This window comes from Microcaecilia unicolor, chromosome 2, assembly GCF_901765095.1.
Source record: "Microcaecilia unicolor chromosome 2, aMicUni1.1, whole genome shotgun sequence".
Classification (NCBI taxonomy): Eukaryota; Metazoa; Chordata; class Amphibia; order Gymnophiona; family Siphonopidae; genus Microcaecilia; species Microcaecilia unicolor.
The window spans coordinates 458,199,408-458,224,210 of record NC_044032.1 but is presented as its reverse complement, the minus strand read 5'-3'; the positions used below and the strand labels follow the sequence as shown (position 1 = coordinate 458,224,210).

The window sequence follows — 24,803 nt, the reverse complement described above, 5'->3', positions numbered from 1 at the left end:
CCATCCTTCCGGGGATCCTGGAAGGGCTGATGCGCCAGGCTGTGCCGGCGCCGGGGGTGCTTGCGCCCTCGGCGCCGATGACTGTGGCGCCGGCGAGCTCTAGCCCGGCGCCGGGGCTATCGACACCGCCGCCGCTTGCGGTGCCGGTCTCGACCGCCACGCAGGTGGAGTCCCCGTCGACGTCGATGGAGGGAGGCTCCGTCCCCGCCGGCGCGGGAGTCCACCGCTCGACGACACCGAGGACCTTGGTGCCTCGACGTCGAGCCGGGCCCGGTTCAGGACTCAGCTACATGAGCTAATGTCGATACCGAGGATGAGGACTCGTGGGGGGAAGAGGAGGACCCTAGATATTTCTCCTCAGAGGAGTCTACGGGCCTTCCCTCGGACCCCACGCCTTCACCGGAGAGGAAGCTCTCACCTCCTGAGAGTCTCTCCTTTGCCTCCTTTGTGCGGGATATGTCTATTAGCATTCCCTTTCCCGTGGTCTCTGTGGAAGAGCCGAGGGCCGAGATGCTCGAGGTCCTCGACTATCCATCACCACCTAGAGAGTCCTCACACGGTGCCGCTGCACAATGTCCTGAAGGAGACGCTTGCTCCGGAACTGGGTGAGACCATTAACTAACCCCCCCATTCCCAAGAAAGCAGAGTCCCAGTACAGGATCCACTCTGACCCAGAGCTCATGCGGCCCCAATTGCCCCATGACTCAGCGGTCGTGGATTCTGCTCTCAAGAGGGCACGGAGTTCGAGGGATACCGCCTCGGCGCCCCCGGGGCGGGAGTCTCGCACTCTGGACTCGTTTGGGAGGAAGGCCTACCAATCCTCCATGCTCGTGACCCGCATCCAGTCGTACCTGCTCTATATGAGCATCCACATGCGGACCAATGTGCAACAGCTGGCGGACCTGGTCGATAAGCTCCCGCCGGAGCAGTCCAGGCCTTATCAGGAGGTGGTCAGGCAGCTGAAGGCGTGCAGAAAGTTCCTGTCCAGGGGTATTTTTTGACACCTGTGACGTGGCATCTCGTGCTGCAGCCCAAGGTATAGTGATGCGCAGGCTCTCATGGCTGCGTGCCTCTGACCTGGACAACCGCACCCAGCAGAGACTGGCTGACGTCCCTTGCCGGGGGGGATAACATTTTCGGTGAGAAGGTCGAGCCGATGGTGGACCAACTGCATCAGCGGGAAACCGCTCTCGACAAGCTCTCCCACCGGGCGCCTTCAGCATCCACCTCTACAGGTGGACGTTTTTCCCGGGCCCGGCAGGCTGCACCCTATTCTTTTTGCGAAGCGTAGGTACAACCAGCCGGCCCGAAGGCCTCGCCAGGCACAGGGACAGCCCCAGCGCGCTCGTTCTCCGTCAACAGCGTGCGCCTAAGCAGCCCCCTGCGCCTCCACAGCAAAAGCCGGGGACGGGCTTTTGACTGGATCCACGGGAACATAGCCGCCCTACAAGTGTCCGTACCGGACGATCTGCCGGTCGGAGGGAGGTTAAAAATTTTTTCACCAAAGGTGGCCTCTCATAACTCCGACCAGTGGGTTCTCCAAATAGTGCGGTGCGGATACGCCCTGAATTTGGCCTCCCTGCCTCCAAATTGTCCTCCGGGAGCTCAGTCTTTCAGCTCCCATCACAAGCAGGTACTTGCAGAGGAACTCTCCGCCCTTCTCAGCGCCAATGCGGTCGAGCCCGTACACCCGGGCAGGAAGGGCAGGGATTCTATTCCAGTTACTTCCTTGTGGAAAAGAAAACAGGGGGGATGCGTCCCATCCTAGACCTGAGAGGCCTGAACAAATTCCTGGTCAAAGAAAAGTTCAGGATGCTTTCCTTGGGCACCCTTCTGCCAATGATTCAGAAAAACGATTGGCTATGTTCCCTGGATTTAAAGGACGCATATACTCACATACCGATACTGCCAGCTCACAGACAGTATCTCAGATTCCGCCTGGGCGCACGGCACTTTCAGTATTGTGTGCTGCCCTTTGGGCTCGCCTCTGCCCCACGAGTGTTTACCAAGTGCCTCGTGGTGGTAGCGGCCTACCTACGCAAGCTGGGAGTGCACGTGTTCCCATATCTCGACGATTGGCTGGTCAAGAACACCTCGGAGGCAGGAGCCCTCCGGTCCATGCAGTGCACTATTCAACTCTGGAGCTGCTGGGGTTTGTGATAAATACCCAAAGGTCCATCTCCAGCCATCCCAGTCTCTGGAATTCATAGGAGCGCTGCTGAATACCCAGACGGCTCAGGCCTACCTTCCCGAAGCGAGGGCCAACAATCTCCTGGCCCTGGCTTCGCAGACCAGAGCGTCCTCAGCAGTTCACAGCTCGGCAGATGTTGAGACTTCTGGGTCATATGGCCTCCACAGTTCATGTGACTCCCATGGCTCGTCTTCACATGAGATCTGCTCAATGGACCCTAGCTTCCCAGTGGTTCCAAGCCACGGGAATCTAGAAGATGTCATCCGCCTCTCCACCAGTTGCCGCACTTCACTGCTCTGGTGGACCATCCGGACCAATTTGACCCTGGGACGTCCGTTCCAAATTCCACAGCCCACGAAAGTGCTGACGACGGATGCATCTCGCCTGGGGTGGGGAGCTCATGTCGATGGGCTCCACACCCAGGGTCTGTGGTCCCTCCAGGAAAAGGATCTGCAGATCAACCTCCTGGAGCTCCGAGCGATCTGGAACGCACTGAAGCTTTCAGAGATCGGCTGTCCTGCCAAATTATCCAAATTCGGACAGACAATCAGGTTGCAATGTATTACGTCAACAAGCAGGGGGGCACCGGATCTCGCCCCCCTGTGTCAGGAAGCCGTCGGGATGTGGCGCTGGGCATGCCAGCACAGCATGCTTCTCCAAGCCACATACCTGGCAGGCGTAAACAACAGTCTGGCCGACAACCTGAGCAGAGTCATGCAACCGCACGAGTGGTCGCTCCATTCCAGAGTGGTACGCAAGATCTTCCGAGAGTGGGGCACCCCCTCGGTGGATCTTTTCGCCTCTCAGACCAACCACAAGCTGCCTCTGTTCTGTTCCAGACTTCAGACACACGGCAGGCTAGCGTCAGATGCCTTTCTCCTTCATTGGGGGACCGGCCTCCTGTATGCTTATCCTCCCATACCTTTGGTGGGGAAGACCTTTACTGAAGCTCAAGCAAGACCGCGGCACCATGATTCTGATAGCGCCCTTTTGGCCCCGTCAGCTCTGGTTCCCTCTTCTTCTGGAGTTGTCCTCCGAAGAACCGTGGAGATTGGAGTGTTTTCCGACTCTCATTTTGCAGAACGACGGAGCGTTGCTGCACCCCAACCTTCAATCCCTGGCTCTCACGGCCTGGATGTTGAGGGCGTAACTTCGCTGCGTTGGGTCTGTCTGAGGGTGTCTCCCGGGTCTTGCTTGCCTCTAGGAAGGATTCCACTAAAAAGAGTTACTTTTTCAAGTGGAGGAGGTTTGTCGTTTGGTGTGAGAGCAAGGCCCTAGAACCTCGTTCTTGCCCTGCACAGAAACCTGCTTGAATACCTTCTGCACTTATCAGAGTCTGGCCTCAAGACCAACTCAGTAAGGAATCACCTTAGTGCGATTAGTGCTTACCATTATCGTGTGGAAGGTAAAGCCATCTCTGGAGAGCCTTTAGTCGTTCGATTCATGAGAGGTTTGCTTTTGTCAAAGCCCCCTATCAAGCCTCCTACTGTGTCATGGGATCTCAACGTCGTCCTCACCCAGCTGATGAAACCTCCTTTTGAGCCACTGAATACCTGCCATCTGAAGTACTTGACCTGGAAGGTCATTTTCTTGGTGGCAGTTACTTCCGCTCGTAGGGTCAGTGAGCTTCAAGCCCTAGTAGCTCATGCTCCATATACTAACTTTCATCACAACAGAGTAGTGCTCCGCACCCACCCAAAGTTCCTGCCGAAGGTGGTGTCGGAGTTCCATCTTAACCAGTCAATTGTCTTGCCAACATTCTTTCCTAGGCCGCATACCCGCCCTGCTGAACGTCAGTTGCACACATTGGACTGCAAGAGAGCATTGGCCTTCTACTTGGAGCGGACACAGCCCCACAGACAGTCCGCCCAATTGTTTATTTCTTTCGACCCTAACAGGCTAGGGGTCGCTGTCGGGAAACGCACCATCTCCAATTGGCTAGCAGATTGCATTTCCTTCACTACGCCCAGGCTGGGCTGACTCTTGAGGGTCATGTCACGGCTCATAGTGTCAGAGCCATGGCAGCGTCGGTGGCCCACTTGAAGTCAGCCACTATTGAAGAGATCTGCAAGGCTGCGACGTGGTCATCTGTCCACACATTCACATCTCATTACTGCCTCCAGCAGGATACCCGACGCGACAGTCGGTTCGGGGCAGTCGGTGCTGCAGAATCTGTTTGGGGTGTAAATCCAACTCCACCCTCCAGGACCCGAATTTATTCTGGTCAGGCTGCACTCTCAGTTAGTTGTTCTTCGTAGGTCAATTTCTGTTATACCCTCGCCGTTGCGAGGTTCAATTGACCTGGGTTCTTGTTTTGAGTGAGCCTGAGAGCTAGGGATACCCCAGTCGTGAGAACAAGCAGCCTGCTTGTCCTCGGAGGAAAGTGAATGATACATACCTGTAGCAGGTGTTCTCCGAGGACAGCAGGCTGATTGTTCTCACCTACCCTCCCTCCTCCCCTTTGGAGTTGTGTGTTTCATCTTTTGCTAGTCATTCAACTGGCGGGAGCGGTCGCGCACGGGCGGGAAGACGGCCGCGCATGCGCGGTGGGCGTGCCCTGCGTGCCGACCGTCCCGCGAAGCTTCTTTCCGGTTGGTGGGGGCTGCCGCGGACGTCACCCAGTCGTGAGAACAATCAGCCTGCTGTCCTCGGAGAACACCTGCTACAGGTATGTATCATTCACTATCTCTAGAGTACAAAAAAAGAAAAGAGGTAGGGAGTAGACCAAATGTCTCTCCAAACAGTAGGTTTATTCAAAAATCAGTTTATACAAAAAATCAATTCTAAAGACTCGACACAGTCCTGCGTTTTGGTGCACACTGCACCTGCTTCAGCAGTCAAACAAGATATCTCAGCCACTGATGATAAAAATACATGAATACGCTAGAGAATCCAAAGTACAGCATCAAACTGGAACACAGTGAAAACTAGCTAAGATGGTACGTACAGAGCCAAATGCGTGTTATCTTTGAAAAAAGGAACTTGACAAAGATAAAAACTAAGATTAATCCAATGCAGCCTAGTGGATGAAAAAATAAAATGTATTCTACTGGGTCAGACCAAATGTCCATCAAGCTCAACATACTTTCTCTGATGATGGCTACTCTGATTTTTGTTAAATATGCTGCTTATTAGTTTCATGGCATGTCTCCTAGCCTTATTATTGTTTGAAAAGGTAAACAACTGTTCCTTGTGTATTTGTTTCCTAGTCTTATGATTTTATAGACCTTGGTTATTTTTCCTCTAAGTTGAAGAGTCCTAGTTTATTTAACTTTTCTTCATGGGGAAGCCATTCTATTGCCTTTATCATTTTGGTTGCCCTTCTCTGTATCTTTAGATGAGGTGACTAAAACTGCACAGGTTAGAGAACTGTAGTTAAGCATTTCTCTCATGAAAGATATTTTGGAATATTAGTCTCCCCTTCTGGAAAACAAAGGTGTTAATGTTTCAGAAAGCACCTATACCCATTCCTTACACTCTGTCATCTTCCTTCAGATTCTGACTTGGAAAACATAGGACAATTTGACAATTATTCAAGACCTTTTCCCAGCAATTGCTCCATAAAAAGATTTAAGACTTTCTACTACTGTATATAGACATGCCTGTTCTTCTCATTTCGCTATACTTTTAAACTTCTATTAATCACACAGTCTTCTATTTCAAAAGTCTCCATTTTTGCATTAATTGCTCTTTTGCTGAAATGTTCTTTGGCTGAACACTTAGCCAGCTGCCTGTGTATTTCATCATGGTATAAAGTCCTATTTTCTCAGTTTCTCACAGCAGAATTCTAGAGACTTCTCAAAATGATTGAAAACATATATATACATTCATAAATACATTCTTTTTATGTATACACATTTCTTAGGGATGTGCACAAGGAACATTTTTGTTTTGTTTTAGCATCAGTAGCCCATTTAGATTTCTATGCATTTTCAATTAAATCTGGCTAAAACCTGCTGGCAAGCATCTGCCAGAGATGCCAAACAACTCACTAACCAGGCACAACTAATTCTCAATAGGACCGGATAAAAATTAACATAAATAGAAAATCTTCCCAACCAGTCCAGACTTGGTTTAGATATTATGTTCAAAATCCCATATTCCTCAGATCTTCAATGCAAAGCAATAACTTTCAATATATCAGTATAGCTTTCCCATAAACCTCAGTAATGTGCGATCACCAGCAATTATTGAAACTGACGATACTCACACATATCAACTTCTTCATCGGTTTAGTCAAATAATTTTACAATTTTATAATTTCCTTTCAAATTATTAAAGCCCATAATTTAAATTGAACTTATCTTCTCTTTCTTTTATTTATTTATCAGACCCGGGGGTTAGGCTGCCCGACATGCACGTTTCGCTCCGAAATGAGCTGTCTCAAGGACATCCCCTACAATATAGAAAATATTTTATTAGTATCTACACCCCATACATCGGCAGTCAACCTATGTCTAGAGCACATATTTATTTAGATAAAAAAAACCCAAAGAAACTTACCCCATGATCTTATTAGCGCCAGCTCAGCAAAAGTAATTCAAAAGCCAAGATGGCGCCAGCGTTTTTTCAAATCAATTAAATACCAGCTGATCTCTGACGTATCCACCTTTAAAACCCCGCCCCCCATGGCGTTCCACCGATAGCCTTCCTCCCTTCACTCCTATCTTGAGGAGGGAGGGTCTATAAAGAAACTCTTAAATTTTAGAGAACAATTTAATATCTTTATGTTACAGACGGTTATACCGACGGGCTTAAATGCAGAAATTGAATGGGCTACTCTTATTTAATCATTTCCAACCTACCACCGATAGCAGTGAAGGGAGGAAGGCTATCGGTGGAACCAGGGGCGTATCTGGACTCGGGCGGTAGGGGGGCCCAGAGCCAGAGGGAGGGGGCACATTTTAGCCCCCCCCGGCGCCACCGATCCCCCCCCGCCATTTCCGGCCCCCCCCCCTCGCCACCAATGACACCCTCCCCCGCTGCTGTCACTTACCTTTGCTGGCGGGGGACCCCAACCCCCCGCCAGCCGAGGTCCTCTCTTCCATGCAGGCTGCGCCGCTGCAAGTTGCAACGCTTCCTGTTCTTCTGAGTCTGACGTCCTGCACGTACAACGCGCAGGACGTCAGACTGAATTCCAAATTCTGAGTCTGACGTTCTGCACGTTGTACGTGCAGGACGTCAGACTCAGAAGAACAGGAAGCGTTGAAACTTGCATCCTGCACGGAAGAGAGGACTTCGGCTGGCGGGGGCTTGGGGTCCCCCGCCAGCAAAGATCGGCGACGGGTTGGTGGCGGGCGGGCGGGAGGGAGGGGGAGGTGGAGAGGGTCTGTGGTAGGGGGTCCAGGGCGAAATCTGCGGGGGCCCAGGCCCCTATGGCCCCACGCAGATACGCCCCTGGGTGGAACGCCATGGGGGGCGGGGTTTTAAAGGTGGATACGTCAGAGATCAGCTGGTATTTAATTGATTTGAAAAAACGCTGGCGCCATCTTGGCTTTTGAATTACTTTTGCTGAGCTGGCGCTAATAAGATCATGGGGTAAGTTTCTTTGGGTTTTTTTGATCTAAATAAATATGCGCTCTAGACATAGGTTGACTGCCGATGTATGGGGTGTAGATACTAATAAAATATTTTCTATATTGTAGGGGATGTCCTTGAGACAGCTCATTTCAGAGCGAAACGTGCATGTCGGGCAGCCTAACCCCCGGGTCTGATAAATAAATAAAAGAAAGAGAAGATAAGTTCAATTTAAATTATGGGCTTTAATAATTTGAAAGGAAATTATAAAATTGTAAAATTATTTGACTAAACCGATGAAGAGGTTGATATGTGTGAGTATCGTCAGTTTCAATAATTGCTGGTGATCGCACATTACTGAGGTTTATGGGAAAGCTATACTGATATATTGAAAGTTATTGCTTTGCATTGAAGATCTGAGGAATATGGGATTTTGAACATAATATCTAAACCAAGTCTGGACTGGTTGGGAAGATTTTCTATTTATGTTAAACAATACTACAAGACATCAAGACTGCCATGAAGACCCCACAAAACCAAAAGAGAAGCAAAGGGCACCACAAGTGGCCTGAAGACTCCAAGCCACCATGAAAAGAGCAAAGATGCATCAAAATTGGCAAGAAGACACCAAGGCAACAGGAGAGGAATAATGTGGCACCAAAATTCATATAAAGACTTCATATTCTCTAGGGGAAAAGCAATGAAGTGAAAGCACAGTCGGGTTACAAAGTCTGAGTTTTGTGGGTGATTTTGTATGAGGGGTGCATGAAGAAGTATTTGATTGTCTCCAGAGACAGGCTTACCTGGGAGAGTTTGACAGCAAGAAACTACTTTCTGTTGCACTGACAGATCACAGAAAAGGACTTTGAAATGAAGATAGGAATTCAGCCTAAAGTTTCATCTGTATATTTCCTCTGTCACAAAAGTACCAGTCCCACATTCAGATTCTGGAAGAATAACATTGTAACATGTGAAAGAGACTGACATTTTTGCTGGAACTTTCCTGCTGCTGCTACTTGGAGTGCAGGATGTTATCTCTAGCCTAGTATCAGCAGCCTCCCCTGCAACCAGCTGTAATGGGTGTTGTATGTGCAAATGATGGAAAATGCAGCTGTTGGCTTTCTTCTGTTGATTGCCTGCTGATAATAAGGAGGGAATTCTATATACAGCACCGAAACTTAAACACTGAAAAGATCATCCCTGAGCCTCTATACTATAAAGGGTGCCTGACCTTTATAGAATACTGGCATAGCATGCAGGTTGCACCTAACTTTGGGTGCCGGATTTATGCTTGATAGAAACAGGTGTAAATCCAGTGCATAAAGTTAGGCAAGAATTGGCACTATACTGTAACTTGGCACCTAACTTTTGGGAATGCCTATGACCCACCTATGCCCCTCCCATGGGCATGTCCCCTTTTGTGTTGTATTCGATTTACGTACCAAGTTTTAGAGTAGCATGCAGGAGAGATTTGAATGCAACTTCAATTAAACGCCCAACTTTGGCAACCTATAATATTTTCTGCACAATGCTGATCCTACAAAATGGTTCTACACCGCTGATATTTTTATGGGATTCCCTTCCTACATCTTTGGGAGCTACTGCTGCTGGAAACTGGTGCTGAGGTTTGACCAGAAGGTGAAAGAGCAGGCTCATCTCTCCCATGTTCTACAACCTGCTCTTGGCCATGGCAGTATCATTTCATGCTACTATTATGCTAAACACCTATCATGCTCTTAAATAAATATCTCTTTATTTTGGCTGGTGAACTACAGGGTTTCTGAGATTCAAGTTTGTGATCCTCACCACTAGTGCTGCTGCTCTCTTTAGGTCTCTCTGAAGACTTGACTGCCTGTTCTTCTCTACTTCTCCCACTGTTTTTACTCCTACCTCTAGCAAACATTAACATGATTAAATGCAAGAGAAACAATTTGTATATATTGTATAATATGTAAGGATTTTATTGTTAATTTACAACACAGTGCACATATCATCATACTCACTGTTAGAGTAGAGAGAGTGAGTGGATACTGCAGCAGAGCCAGTCACTTTGCAGTCTGTATGAACCTAGAGAATGTACTAGAATTTTACAAATGAAGTCTCTCACATAAATTGAGTATCTTCTATCAAGCTTCTCACTGTAGAATCTGCTCTGCACCATAAAGCCTGATTTTTCTCTAACACACAAACTAAGTTAGTCTTAGCCCTAATGTAATTGAGTCCTCTGTGTGCCTTTTGCTGTCTCTCTGTCTAAGCTTGATAATTTTTCCTCTTTTTTCCTTCGAGGCCTATACCTTCCTGTCACAAGTTTCTCTCTATCTAACATCCAAGAGACAAATGGCAAGCAAATAGTGCTGGTCTCATGTCCTGATGACATTATCAGCCATGGGATTTGGAAGAAGTGAGGCTGCTTATTAAAAAGTTTCAATATAGAAGGTCAATAAATTCAGGAGTGGGGGACAAGGGAAGGTTTCTTTTTTCTTGATCAGAGAATGTCTATTTACTGGCTTCTAGGATGGGTGTATAGCTCCTGTGGCTTCAGCTACAAGTCTCCAGTCTCCACCCCTAAAGGTGAGCCTCACGTTGGCCAAGCAAGAACAAGCGCTATTTTCCTTGCCCCATAGACTATTTTAGTGTTGAAAACAAATGGAATTTTAGTTCATTTGGGACCCTTGGCCATGTGGTTTTTAATGGTATATGAATCAAAATGTTCTCATTCATCCAAAAATTGACTTTTGCTGCTTTTGCCCTGATTTTCAAGATTTTCAATAGCTCAGTTTCTGATGGCAAGATAGTAATCCAGAGGTGTCCATGTTTTTTGAACTATGGGCATTTTGAGCAGAAATTTGTTTGTGTGTGGACCACCTGAATGTTTTTTTAGTAGGCTATCTAGCTTATAATCGAAAGAAAAAAACGCCTATATTTCGACCCAAATCGGGAGATGGGCGTTTTTCTCGCAAAGGCGCCCAAATTGGTATAATCGAAAGCCGATTTTGGGCGTTTCAACTGCACTCCGTCACAGAAACGAATAAAGTTGACGGGGGCGTGTCGGAGGCGTGTTGGAGGTAGGACTGGGGCATGGTTATTAGCCGAGGAGAGATGGGCGTCTGTAGCTGATAATCGGGGAAAAAAGGTGTTTTGACCGCGATTTTGGGTCACTTTTTTTGGACCCTTTTTTTTCACAAACAAGTCCCAAAAAAGTGCCCCAACTGCCCAGATGACCACTGGAGGGAATCGGGGATGACGTCCCCGGACTCCCCCAGTGGTCACTAACCCCCTCCCACCAAAAAACCCCCCACTTTAAAAACTTTTTTCCCAGCCTGTATGCCAGCCTCAAATGCCGTACCCACCTCCATGACAGCAGAATGTGTTCGATCCTCTCACAGCCTTTCCCTGGGTAGGATGTGGCTCAGGGTCATATCAGCATTGCATTGTGGTGGGTGTAGGGTATTGGGCTCCGTGATTTCATTAGCTTGTGTTACAGTCTCACAATTTTGGTAGTTGGTACGCTCTCTTCCCATGGTGCTTTTCCCCCTGCCTACTGGGTCAGAGTGTGCCCTGTTGTGTTTCCTGTTGTAGTCCATGCGGTAGTGGCCATTTTTGTAAGCCAGTTTTAGTTCCCTTTCCTGTGTTAGCCACGTTAGACAACTTAGTTCTTACCTTGAATGTGACTGAAAGAGGGCATTGTACAGCATTCTGCCAGCTCTGACCTACTGCTAATCTCAGTACCAGGGAGACTCGTTGCCAGTGGGGCACAACCTCTGATCTGCAGTTAACTGTGAGTAAATGCGGTTATTCCAATAAAGAACGTTTTCGGAGAGATTAGTCTTCAGGTGTCAACTGGTGTGCCAATGTTATACAGCAGCAACAAGTCCTAGAGGCCTGCGTGTATGCAGGTCCCTGGAGCACTTTTAGTGGGTACCGCAGTGCACTTCAGGCAGGTGGACCCAGGCCCATCCACCCCCCTCACCTGTAACACTTGTGCTGGTAAATTGGAGGCCTCCAAAACCCATTGTACCCACATGTAGATGCCCCCTTCACCCCTAAGAGCTATGGTAGTGTTGTACATTTGTGGGTAGTGGGTTTTGGGGGAGGGGTTGGGAGCTCAGCACCCGTGGTAAGGGAGCTATGCATGTGGGAGCTTTTTCTGAAGTCCACCTAGGGTGCCCAGTTGGTGTCCTGGCATATCAGGGGGGCCAGTGTACTACCAATCCTGGCCCCTCCCACGACCAAATGGCTCGGATTAGGACGTTTTTGAGCTGGGCATTTTTAGTTTCCATTATCGCTAAAAAAAACCAAATGCCCAGCTCAAAAACATCCATTTTTTCGAAAATACGGTTCGGCCCGCCCCTTCACGGACCCGTTCTCGGAGATAAACGCCCATGGAGATAGGCGTTTCCGTTCGATTATGCCCCTCCACATGATCAGAAATCCATATGTGTGTGGGCTACATGCATATTACTGTTTACCATATTATAGCGTGGTCTGTACTCATCTAAATCTGTGTATCTCTTATGAAATTATGACTTTCTATCCACCATGTAGCTCTGAAATGCTTCAAAATTATGTGTGCTAGCTAATTAAATAGCAAATTTTTCGGGTCCTTTTACTAAGCTCTGGTAAAAAGTGGCCTGTGGTATTATGGGCGCATCTTTTTGGCACACACTGGGCCACTTTTTACCACAACTGGGAAAAAGATCCATTTTTTAATGGGAAATGGGCATGCAGAAAAATTAAAACTACTGCGTGCCTATTTATGGCCTGAGCCCTTTCCGCCAGCCATTGACCTGGCAATAAGGGCTCGCGTGCTATCTGTGCAGTAACTATTCAGCGTGTGGCAACGTGGCCATGCTGCTGATTACTGCCGGGAATGACCCCCCGTGGTAGAAAATAGAAAAATATTTTCAACGGGGGGATTCAACGTGCGCTAAACTCGGAATCTAGATCTCACCAGACATCCTTCCTACCAGCATACTTGGACCATTTTGGACTTTTCCCACTTTGCATGATTTCATTGTACTTGTTTCTCCCACTGATCTGGCCAAAGCCTATAGTGCATTTTCCCTTCCCTTCTCCCTTTGATCCTTCTACCCTCTATACTGACATTGTATTGTAATTGTTTCCTCAGTTCATTGTAAGCCGCTTTGAAGCTGCTTTAAGTGGTATTAAGCGGGGTATAAATGTTCTGAATAAATAAATAAATAAATAAAATTACTCCCAGTGGTAGTGCCAATTTGGCACTCGCTACCCACGCATTACCCCTCAAATGACTTTGTAAAGGGCCCCTTTGTTTGCTAAAAATCTCAAATGAGATTAACATATCCCAAGGTCAGATGGCCTGCATTTGGACCTTGGACTGCACATTGGATGCCCCTGTAGTAAACCATACCTACTGATAACATTTTCTGCTTCTCTATCTGGGTGTTTTCTTTTTGTAAATAAGCAAGTGCAAAATGTGAGTGGTAAAAGTGATCACAAGTTTTCCACCTTCTGTTTGTGAGGTGACTTCCCTAAACTAAACATGCTTACATACCTCTTTCTAACTTTGTTAAAAGTGTATGTGCCGTGGAAGCTTACATTTGCTTTCAGTAGTCTTCTCTAAATAAATATATATGGGAAAATTATTCTACTTAGATTTTACCCACATGGATAGCAAATTCAACATAAAACCAAATTTGAAACCATTAGAACACAAAAGAGAAATAGATACAGAATACAAATTAATACAAATGACAAATAATGACAATATACAAAATAAAATAAGACCAGTTAGTACTGCAGCTGCATCAGCTATTTATGGAGCATTACAAAGGTCATGTTTGTAGGAACAATTGAGTTGTAGTTTTCTTCTAAAAGGTAATGAAGCTCTTCTTGAGCCACAAACCAGCTGACAAAACACTCCTCAGCCTAGAATTGGTTACATTGAATGAACTTATTGAACCCATTAACTGATTTCCCCTTTTTTACTAATATGCTTATAAAAGCACAAACTTTTGTATCACATGATGAGGTGGTGCTAAGGGGCTAGTGCTCTGATCTTGGGCATAAGCCTCTTAGCTATGATGGTCTAACACGTTCCTTCCCCTCAACTTGTCATTCCCCTCCTCCCAATGTTTGCAATTAATCCTTCCTCTACATCCTCTTGATCATCTCTCACTGGGTCAGTAATGCTTCTGAGATCTCTGTTCTCTGCTTCTAGCCAGTGATGCACCTTCTAGGTCCTCTATGTTCAACCTGGGGCCATTGACACTGGAAGTGTGAGAGGATCCTTTTAGTGCTGGTGGAGGGCAGGGTGAAGGAAGCTAGAAGAGTGTGATGCTAGTCTGCTGGGAAGGAGGCAAGGAATATGGGGATTTAGAGATTCAGAGCAGTTAGGGGGGTGGTGAGTGTTATTTGCTTCCTGAGCCCCTACGTCTTGCACCATCCTTGGCCACCTTTAAATCTAGACTGAAAGCCCACCTCTTTAACATTGCTTTTGACTCATAACCACTTGTAACCACTCGCCTCCACCTACCCTCCTCTCTTCTTTCCCGTTCACATTAATTGATTTGATTTGCTTACTTTATTTATTTTTTGTCTATTAGATTGTAAGCTCTTTGAGCAGGGACTGTCTTTCTTCTATGTTTGTGCAGCGCTGCGTATGCCTTGTAGCGCTAAAGAAATGCTAAATAGTAGTAGTAGTAGTAGACTTAATAAACTTAACAATGTGCCTTCTGGAAAAGCATCACAGCGGTTTACATAGTAGATATAAAAAATATCAATACAAATCTTAGCATAACTGTATAGTACATGAGAACAGTATCTTAAAATTCATAGATCCAACGCTTTCCATAAATGTTTGCAAAGAGCAACATTTTCAATTTTATCCTATACAACAAATAGTTGTTTTCCTCCCTCAGTCCAAATGATCACATTTGAGGGGTGTCTTGGGGGGGGGATGTGGAATGAATAGCCACAGTAATGCTTTTCTTTCATTCTTATATAGTAAAAGACCTTCATAAACCAGACCTGTAACCAATTAGTCAGATTAGTCAGATTTCCTGTGCTTGAATTTTGTTGGGCTTTTTAAATCTTATCACTTCTTGCCTGTTCCAGGTATGTATTTGTATTTATTGTGATGATTTTGAAAAGTATCCTTTTAAAAATCATGTTTGTTATTTATTTTTATGAAATGATTAATGGTGTGGAGGTGTAGATCCATAAGGGGCCTGTTTATAACCACATTTTTGTTCTGGTTTATTGAAACTATTGTGGGCTCAGTATTCAAAGGTACTTATATGTTTAGCAGCAGTCATTAAACATGTTAGTCCCTTCTCCATGGATTTTCAGTGCCACTATCCCCCTAATTCTATAAAAGTTGCCAAAAATTGCATGCGCAAATTTGGGTGCATGCCTACTTTGTGAACATAATTTAATTGAATAGAGCTAATTAGCACCAATAATTGGCTTTTTCACATGCAATTATTGGCACTAATTAGATTTAATTAGCAATTATGCATGTAAATTTATGTGTGGGATCAGCACCTAAAATTTATGCTCGATTTGAAAAAGGGGGCCCGGAAATGGGAGGGTCATGGGCATAATGGGGGCGTTCCTAAGATTACAGCACATTGTTATAGAATGTTATACGTGCCTAATTTAGGTGAGTACATTTGTACCACAATACATTTGTTGCAAATGGCTGCAACTAAAGTTAGGGACGATTCCCAGGCATAACGATATTTTATAAACTGCACCTAACTTTAAGCACAGCTTATGGAATAGCGCTTTTTTTTGGTGCCATGTATAGAATCTAGCCCCATGGGTGCCATGTATAGAATCTAGCCCCATATGGCTAATGATGTCAAAAATTCCTTTAAACATCTTACCATCATGGAGGCAATTCTAAAAGTGGGCACCTCTATTTAGGTGCCTCAAGCTGTGTACTAGCAGCCTTTTCTATAGGGATTCTGCTCACCCATGTTCCATTATAGAATTCTAGTGTTGCCCAGTGTTGGAGTTCCTAAGATTTAGAGCTGGCATAAGCGTGGATGCCTAAATGCGGAAAGAATGTAAATATTTTGTATGCTATGTACGTAAGTAGAGCTGCTTCCGTGTCCCACGCATATGTATGCCTCCTTTGCAAACACACTGGTATTTGCAAAATAGAACTTAAGTACCTAGATTATAGAATTGCTTTTTAAATGGATATTCAAATTGATATTTAAATGGATATTTAAATTGCTCTTCCCTGGACTAGCAGAAAGACACCTTAAGGATATTTTATAAGGAATCAATTTCAATTTGTCTGCCACTTGTCTCTTAGATATTTCAATTTGTATTTATACCGCTCCTTGTACTCAGTTGAATGGGTTTCTGTTTGCAAAATTAAATACATAATGACTCTTGGGCTGGACACAACCCACAAAGCTCATTTTTCTTGCACATTGTACTTTTCCTACCTACAGATTAATCTAGCTCTCTGAGGAAGTTCTTTATTTCTTGATACCTGGCAGTGATGATAGGTGGCAAAGTCAATGAGGCCAAAGAAGACCATAGTAGTACAGGATGGTGACAAATGTAGCAAGCTCCAAGGGGAATCCCCCTACCCTATTGAGCAAATTCTATGGGGAAACAAAGCCTTGACCTCCCCCTCCAACTGGTTCTTTTGGTGATTTGAAATGTCTTATGTGGTCCTTCTCTTGAACAGTTTTGGGACTCTAGAACAGCACTAGGACAGCAGAAGACAACTTGGCAACCCTTACACCTTACTCTGACCAAACACAAAAAAAAGAAAATTGAGCTAACATTTGAAAGTGAGAGCAAATTGATTAAAAAAAATTATTACATAGAAAATTGTTGAGGAACAGGTGTATGTTGGGAGGAGAGGTAAATGTTTTTATGCTAGTTTTCAGTGAATGCTGTTTTAACTTTTATAAAGCATAGCATACAAGAAGTGGAAGTAAACAAGCAACTTTCAGGGTCATACCCCAAAGAAAATGCATAATTTTAAATTCCAGTATCTTTTTGAACTGTTCAGTTTCTTCATTCTCAGGAGTGTCCGAAACTAGAATTGCACCCTTGGGATATGCTAATTCTCCTCCTCATTTAGCTGCCAGCTCAAACATAATCAGGCCTGAGATGTGGGGCTTTGAACCTTCATTTGGAACATGTTGTATCCATGCCCAATTTACTTTAATTCAATCAGTGCAGCGATGTTCCTCGGCCAAAGGCACCAGCAGCCTGATTCCTTCTGGGTGGTTACTTTCATGGGCTTAAAATCTGACTACTAGGTTTCATGAGTATCCCCTCACTTCTTATCAACCCAGGAAGTGGAACAGCTGGAAAACAAACCCATGTCCCATGTAGATCAGTGGCACACAACTAGATAGGCCCTACAGTTTCCTAAAATCTAGAAATTCTACAGGAATGAGATCTCATTTTTTAAATGAGATACTACCAGAGTGCCTTAAAAAATAAAACATTCTTAAAAAAAAGTCTGTCTTGGAGAACTGAAATTCTCCTAGGTGCCCTTTTACCAAACTGTGGTAAAAACTGGCCTTAGCACATCCTTACACGGGTCATTCCCACACGCTAAGGACATTTTTTACTGCTGGGGTAAAATGGCCGATTTTTGCATTTTCCCTATTAATGGCCATGCACTAATTTTCCCATTAGCACAGAATGCTGTGGGTTGTACACAGATAAAATCCTTTTGGGGTGTTATTTGGGGAATCTGACACTCAGTATAAATTATAAAATAATGGGTCTCCAGCAATACCAGCCTTAGTAATTGAAGTGTCAGAAGCAAATGTGTTCCCTCTTATCCTAGAACCAAACTCACTACGCCCTAAATAGTAGTAACTCCACAACCAAGTATTATAAAATAGAGTGCTTATTTATTTACAATCATATTAAAGAGACCTAATTTTATAGATGTGGGGATTATTCCATGTATACTATAATTATATCCCAAACATCTGCTCTTTTATAATTTATAAGTCTAAAGTCATATATTCAGTCTATTTTCAAGAATGCATCAAGACAGATTTTTTTTATGGGGATCATCAGAATCTTCACCAGCATATCCCTTGTGGGCATAGCGTCCCATATATTTAGGGCGCTGTGTAACTCTTCATAGATCTACCCAATTTTTTTCTTTTTTTTCTTTTCTTTCTTTTATATACAGATAATAATCTTCATTCAGCATTCTAAAAAGGTCTTGAGTTTATAACCTTTACATACAAGTAACAAAGTACTTATCTTTTCGGCAGCAATTTTTGCAAACGAGTCAAACCTCTGCCAACATGGCCAGGTTTCGAAGTTCTTCGTCAGGGTAGAGGTTTGCAATTCATCGTCTGCTCTTGCAACTGCAACAAAAATGACGGCCATTTTTGTTGCAATTGCAAGAGCAGATGATGAATTTTATATCTCTTTGCTATATAGGAAAACATATACTGCAGTGTACAGTGCTTCATAGTGTGGCTTTTACTCCTACACACTCACTTTCCACCCTCAGACCCACCCCAGTACTAAAAAATAAATTTTATTTTTAAGCTTGTGGGTAGTATGCGCACATCCAGAATTACTGTGGGACACCTCAGTGTGCCCCACGGTAAGCTACTTTGTGATATGGTAAGCACTTATTAGTGCTTACCACAGCTTAGTTAAAAGGCCCCTAGTATTAAAAAGGCAAAGGGTAGATGATGGTGGTGGGGAGCACCTTATAGAAGGTAATTAAAAATGAAAAAAAAAGAGCTCCACTGTTTTCAGCTTTTCACCTTGCTTGTAGTTTGTTGACAAGGACAAGAGTGGGAAATTGCTTCCTATTCCCTTAGGACTGATCCTGCCTACATGTAATCTCCAGTGAAACATAGAAAGAACCCTTTAAAAAAAAGAATACTGAGAACCTGGGGAACTGGGTTCGATTCCCACTGCAGCTCCTTGTGACTTGGGGCAAGTCACTTAACTCTCCATTGCCTCAGATACAAAATAAGTACCTGTATGTAATATGTAAACTGCTTTGATTGTAACCAAAGGAAGGTGGTATATCAAGTCCTGATCCCTTTCCCTTTCACTCCTTGACTACTCTGAGTATTTAACAGCAAAGGAGGTTATTTTGGAAGAGACATCAAAGGGAACTGTTTCCTGATTCTATAGTTCTTGCTCTAGATGATGAGTGAAGTGGGTCAACGAGAGAGTTCTTAGCACTGTTTAAGAGGATATCTGCTTCTGCTTCTGGAAGATGTCAGGAATTAATCTCTTGCCAGGTCCCGCTGAAGTGAAGCACTGAATGAATATGAATATAAAATTTGAAAACATATGATCATTTATGCAGCTTTAACAACCCATAATTTTATTTTCTCTTAAGTTTTACTTTGACTAGGAAAGTTGAAATGTAATAGGATATGAGTACACAGCAGTAGCATCTCCTTGAAGAGCAAGCTACAGAGTGAAATTGGCAGCACTTTATGAGAACTGGGTAAATATATTGTATTCTGTGTTTTGTAGGAAGCTAATCTGGAGCAAGTCCACATTGCTGTCAAGGCCAGGTGCTCACCAAATGACTTAGATTCATTGGCTGCCCGGTTGATTGATGACATCATCACTGGCTGCAGGTATTCTGCCAAATTCAACTGTGAGCCTTTTCATGCATTTATTACAAGAACATTTATTTGTCTTGGAAGGAGTATTTAGTTGAAAAATGTGGGTCATTTTGTAATGTTTACTTCAAAGGTTGCTCAGCCAAAGCGCGAAGTTGAAAAGGTGACATTTGAAGCAGACCATAAATTTCCACCCTGTATGCAGGAGCAGTGCCACTGTGCACCTAAAAGAGATGCATTGTTTTAGAGAGTTAAGCTGTGCAATAGATCTGTTTTCTGATGAAATCTAATTTAAGGCATAAGAGAATGAAGTTGCCTTGCATTCCCTTTTTCTGACATGGTGGCTGGAACACTCTTCCTGTGCTACTTTGGCTCTTCCCTCGAGGAAACCCAAGTTTATTATGGTTTTGCTTTATATTGCAAGTACCCAGTACTTTGAGAAATCACAAAAATCTGTTTTTCTCATTAACCATCTTTCTTAGGACTTTATTTATATTCATTTGAACTATGGAAAAAACTAACCAGGAAACAAATTAGAATACGATATGGGCCTTTATTAATTTTCAGCAGTTATTGTGAAGTTTCCTGCACTATATTGATGAAATATTGACTTTTATTGTGCATGATGAAACAAATGCCTCTCATATTATGCAATATTAGGAGCATTCCCTTTTTCTTCCCTTGTTTTTTTCTACCTGAGGGAAAAGTACTAGAGTGACTGTTGTGGCTGAGTGGATGCTTATTGAGCTAACTCAATTTCCACTGTTTGTGGAAACTAAAAGACTGGGCATCCAAATGGCACATGAAATTTAATGTAGACACATGCAAAGTGATTCATATTGGGAAGAATAATCCAAATAATAGTTATTTGATGCTAGGGTCCACTTTAGGAGTCAGCACTCAAGAAAAAGACCTAGGTATCATGGTAGACAATACACTGAAATCTTCTGCCCATTGTGTGGCAGCAGTGGCCAAGAAAGCAAATAGGATGCTAGGAATTATTAGGAGAGGGATGCAAAATAAGACCAAAAAATATTATAATGCCTCTGTATCAATCCATGGTGCAACTTTACCTTGAGTATTGTGTCCAATTCTGGTCGCCATATCTAAAAAAAGATTTAACAGAATTAGAAAACGTTCAAAGAAGAACAACCAAAATGATAGGTGGATGGAACTGCTCTCAAATGAGGAAAGGCTAAAGAGGTTAGGGCTCTTCAGCTTGGAAAAGAGAAGGCTGATGGGGGGATATGTTTGAGGTCTACAAAATCCTGAGTGGTGTGGAATGGGTGGAGGTGAATCAATTTTTCACTCATTCAAAAAGCATAAAGGCCAGCGGACACTCAATGAAATTGCATGGAAATACGAAATATTTTTTCATTCAAAGAGTAGTTAAGCTCTGGAACTTGTTGCCGGAGGATGTGGTAATGGTGGTTAGCGTACCTGGGTTTAAAAAAGGTTTGGACAAGTTCCTGTGGAAAAAGTCCATAGTCTGATATTGAGATGGACATGGGGGAAGCCACTGCTTGCCCTGGGATTGCTAGCATGGAACGTTGCTACTAACTGGGTTTCTGCCAGGTACTTGTGACCTGGAAGCACTGATGGAAGCAGGATACTGGGTTAGATGGACCATTGGTCTGACCCAGTACGGCTATTCTTATGTTCTTATGTTGTGAACCAGTCAGCTAAAGAAACAGGGCTCATGGTAAAGAACTGAACTCAGGTCTCCTGCTTGGCAGCTGAAAGCATTGAGTCTGACTCTATAAATCACTTAGGCCTAAATAAATGCAAGGAGGTCTATATTCAGCTGGTGGCTGCTGCTTAATGATAAGTTGATGATTTATCTTTATGCTGGATTTTCAGCTAACCTGTTTGTTTCAGTAGGACTGTCATATATGCAGTCCTAATCTTAAATGGATGTTATCAATTTAAGTTTGGACAGAAATATGTATGGTTCTACTTGAATAAAGTTAACCAGATTTCATTGAATATCAGTACTATTCACATAACATTTGGCTCTGCCCATGAACACCTTCTAGCCTCACTCCTAATAAATGCATAGCTTTGGGCTAGATATTACAATGGAGAGCCAAAATTGTACATTGACTGGCACTGAATTCTGGAAAAAAAAGAATTCATTTAGTTAACTTCAAAGTATTGTTTTGAATATCAATCTTGGTGAGCATTGATGTATTCAATGCACTTTGGGAAAACTTGACAAAAATATTTGAATAAAATTTCCACTTAACTAGAATTCGTTATGTTTTTTTTCAAACTTGATATACCATTGATTCAAAACAGGCCAAAGCGGTTTACATGAAAAAAAAGAAAAGAACTTCAATAAAAATAGGACAGCACAGCCACAAACAAGACAGTTTAGTACGTCACATGCAGTCATTCATTAAAACAAACCATCAAACAGACCAATGCCACCCAGGCCAACCTGCTCAGCCAATGCCCCCAAAAGCTGCCTGTAAAAAATAAATCTTTAAAAGAGACTGGAACTTTCAGTAAGAGAGTTCAACATGAACCCAAGATGACAGCCTATTCCTGAGCATCAGAATTAGCCAGAAAAACACAGTTAGGAGATGATGCTAATCGAGCACATTTACCAGTGGCACCACCAGCTTGTGCCCATCAAGAGAGCTCAGTGTTTTTTTCCAGGAATATAGGGAACAATCAAAGCAGACAGATAAGGAGGCTTACACTCATAAGGTGCTCTATGGGCCAAAGTAAGCAGCTTAAATTCTATGTGATAGCTAACAGGCAACCGATTATGGTGCACAAAACAAAGGTGTCACTTGATCAAAACATCTGGCCCTACATAAGAGGTGAATAGCTGTATTCTGCAATGTTTGCAACTGTTTTAAGTTGGACTTACAAATCCCAGCATACACAACATTCCCATAAACAAGGAGAGAGAAGAGCAAGGCATGGAGTAAAGTGTGCAAGGAGGCCTCATCAAAATTTGCCTTAAGTGCATGAAGACATCGCAGGACCAAGAACCCCCTCTGCAGGAGAGAAGACATTCGTTCAGTAACAGGCAATCGATGCCTAAATACTTAATGATGTCTAAATATTTAAACTAATCTAGGATCCTTCACGTGATAATTCCAATTGAATAATAACAACATCTTAGCGTGCAATGACTTTCAGTTTAACAGGACAGCAGAACAAGGGTGTAAAACAACACCCCTATCAGTTACCGGTGACAAATTATGCTGCAAATTTAAATGATTTGGTCCATGCAAAGGGATACTGCGAGATGACAAATGTCAATCTCACATAAGAACATAAGCGTTGTCGTACTGGGACAGACCGAAGGTCCATCAAGCCCCGTATCCTGTTTCCATCAGTGGCCAATCCAGGTCACAAGTACCTGGCAAGATCCCAGAACAGTAAAACAAATTTTATGCTGCTTATCCTAGAATATGCAGTGGATTTTCCCAAGTCCATCTTAATAATTGCTTATGGACTTTTCTTTTAGGAAATTATCCAAACCTTTTTAAAACCCTGCAAAGCTAACTATTTTTACCACATTCTCTGGCAACAAGTTCCAGAGTTTAATTACTCATTGAGTGAAGAAATATTTTCTCTGATTTGTTTACAATTTTCTACTTTGTAGCTTCTTTGCATGCCCCCTAGTCCTACTATTTTTGGAGAAAGTAAACAAGTGATTCACGTTTACCTTTTCTACTCCACTCAGTATTTTATATACCTCTATCATATCTCCCCTCAGCCGTCTCTTTCTTCTTCAAGCTGAAGAGCCCTAGCCACTTTAGCCTTTCTTCATAGGGAAGTCGTCCTGTCCCCTTTTTCATTTTCATTACCCTTCTCTGTATTTTTCTAATTCTACTATATCTTTTTTTGAGGTGCAATGACCAGAACTGCACACAGTATTTGAGGTGCAGTTGCACCATGAAGCAATACTACTACTACTACTACTACTACAAAGGCATTATAACATTCTCAGTTTTGTTTTCCATTCCTTTCCTAATAATTGCTAACATTCAATTTGCTTTCTTAGCTGCTGCTCCACATTGAGGTTTCAATGTATCATCAACAATGACAACTAGATCCTTTTCCTGGGCGGTGACTCCTAATGTGAAACCTTGCATCGTGTAGCTATGGTTTGGGTTCCTTTTTCCCACATGCATCACTTTACACTTGCTCACATTAAAAGTCATCTGCCATTTGGATGCCCAGTCTCCTAGTCTCCCAGTCTCGTAAGGTCCTCTTACATATTTTCATAATCTCTTGTAAATTAACAACTTTGAATAACTTTGTATCATCAGCAAATTTAATTATCTCATTAGTTATTCCCATCTCTACATCATTTATAAATATGTTAAAAAGAAGCAGTCCCAGCAAAGACCCATGGGGAACCCCACTTTCTTCCTATCTCCATTGAGAATACTGACCATTTAACCTTACTCTTTGTTTTCCATCTTTTAACCAGTTTTTAATGCACACTAGGACATTGCCTCCTATCCCATAACTTTCTAATTTCCTTTGGAGTCTTTCATGAAGTACTTTGTCAAATGCCTTTTGAAAATCCAGATACACAATATAAACCGGCTCACCTTTATTCACATGCTTATTCACCCCTTCAAAAAATGTAGATTGGTGAGGCAAGATTTTCCTTCACTAAATCCATGTTGGCTTTGTCTCATTAATCCATTCTTATGTATGTGCTGTGTAATTTTGTTCTTTATAATAGTCTCTACCATTTTGCCCAGCACCGACATCAGGCTCACTGGTCTATAATTTCCCAGATCACTTCTGGAACCCTTTTAAAAAATTGGCGTTACATTGGCCACCCTCCAATCTTCCGGTACCATGCTTGATTTTAAAGATAAATTACACACAGGGATAGCCAAGGGGTTAGAATCCATAGGAAAAACCAAACCAACCACAGGGATAGTGGAAACAGAGAGCACAACTAGCAGAAAGAAGCAACAATAGAAACTCCCCAGCCGAAAGGACATCCACAACAAGGTCATCACAACTCTGATATTAAGCTCGCCCAGGAGCTCATCTCAAATAGCACAATCTGCTACTTGACATGGTCCTTGGGCACATACCCATGGTGTGGCTTCACAGTGCAAATGTCGCTAGACATCTTGCAAAATTAGTAAAAGCAGTGGAAGTCCACTTATGTAGGTGGTCATGAGACCAGTTTTGGGTAGTGGAGAATTCTGCATAGCAATACTATTTCAGTCCAGCAAGTAAAGGACAAGTGGCTGCAGCCTGAAAGACAGAAAACAGTAACAAAGGTAAAGCTAACAATGTCAAGAAAATACCTCTAGACAGCATGTAAAAATAGCAAAAGCAAAGGAAGTCTGTTTGCTTAGGCAGCCATGTGACCGCATTCGAATAGTGGAGAATTCTGGACATCAACACTAATGTGGACTAGCAAGTAAATTACAGATGGCAGCAGCCTGAAAGACAGAAAACAGTAACAAAGGTAAAGCTAATGGTGTCTTTGTAACAGTTTAATAAAAGTGTAGCTTAAT

General features: G+C 43.5%; 1 protein-coding gene across 1 annotated transcript in view; it reads left to right on the top strand.

The window, feature by feature from the left end:
* The window catches only part of DYSF (dysferlin), a 591,346-nt gene that overhangs the window by 229,178 nt on the left and 337,365 nt on the right, over positions 1-24,803 (top strand). Inside the window, exon 22 of the mRNA XM_030190967.1 lies at positions 19,199-19,305. Within this exon, the coding sequence (XP_030046827.1) occupies positions 19,199-19,305 (107 nt within the window). The remainder of the gene's footprint in view (positions 1-19,198; positions 19,306-24,803) is intronic.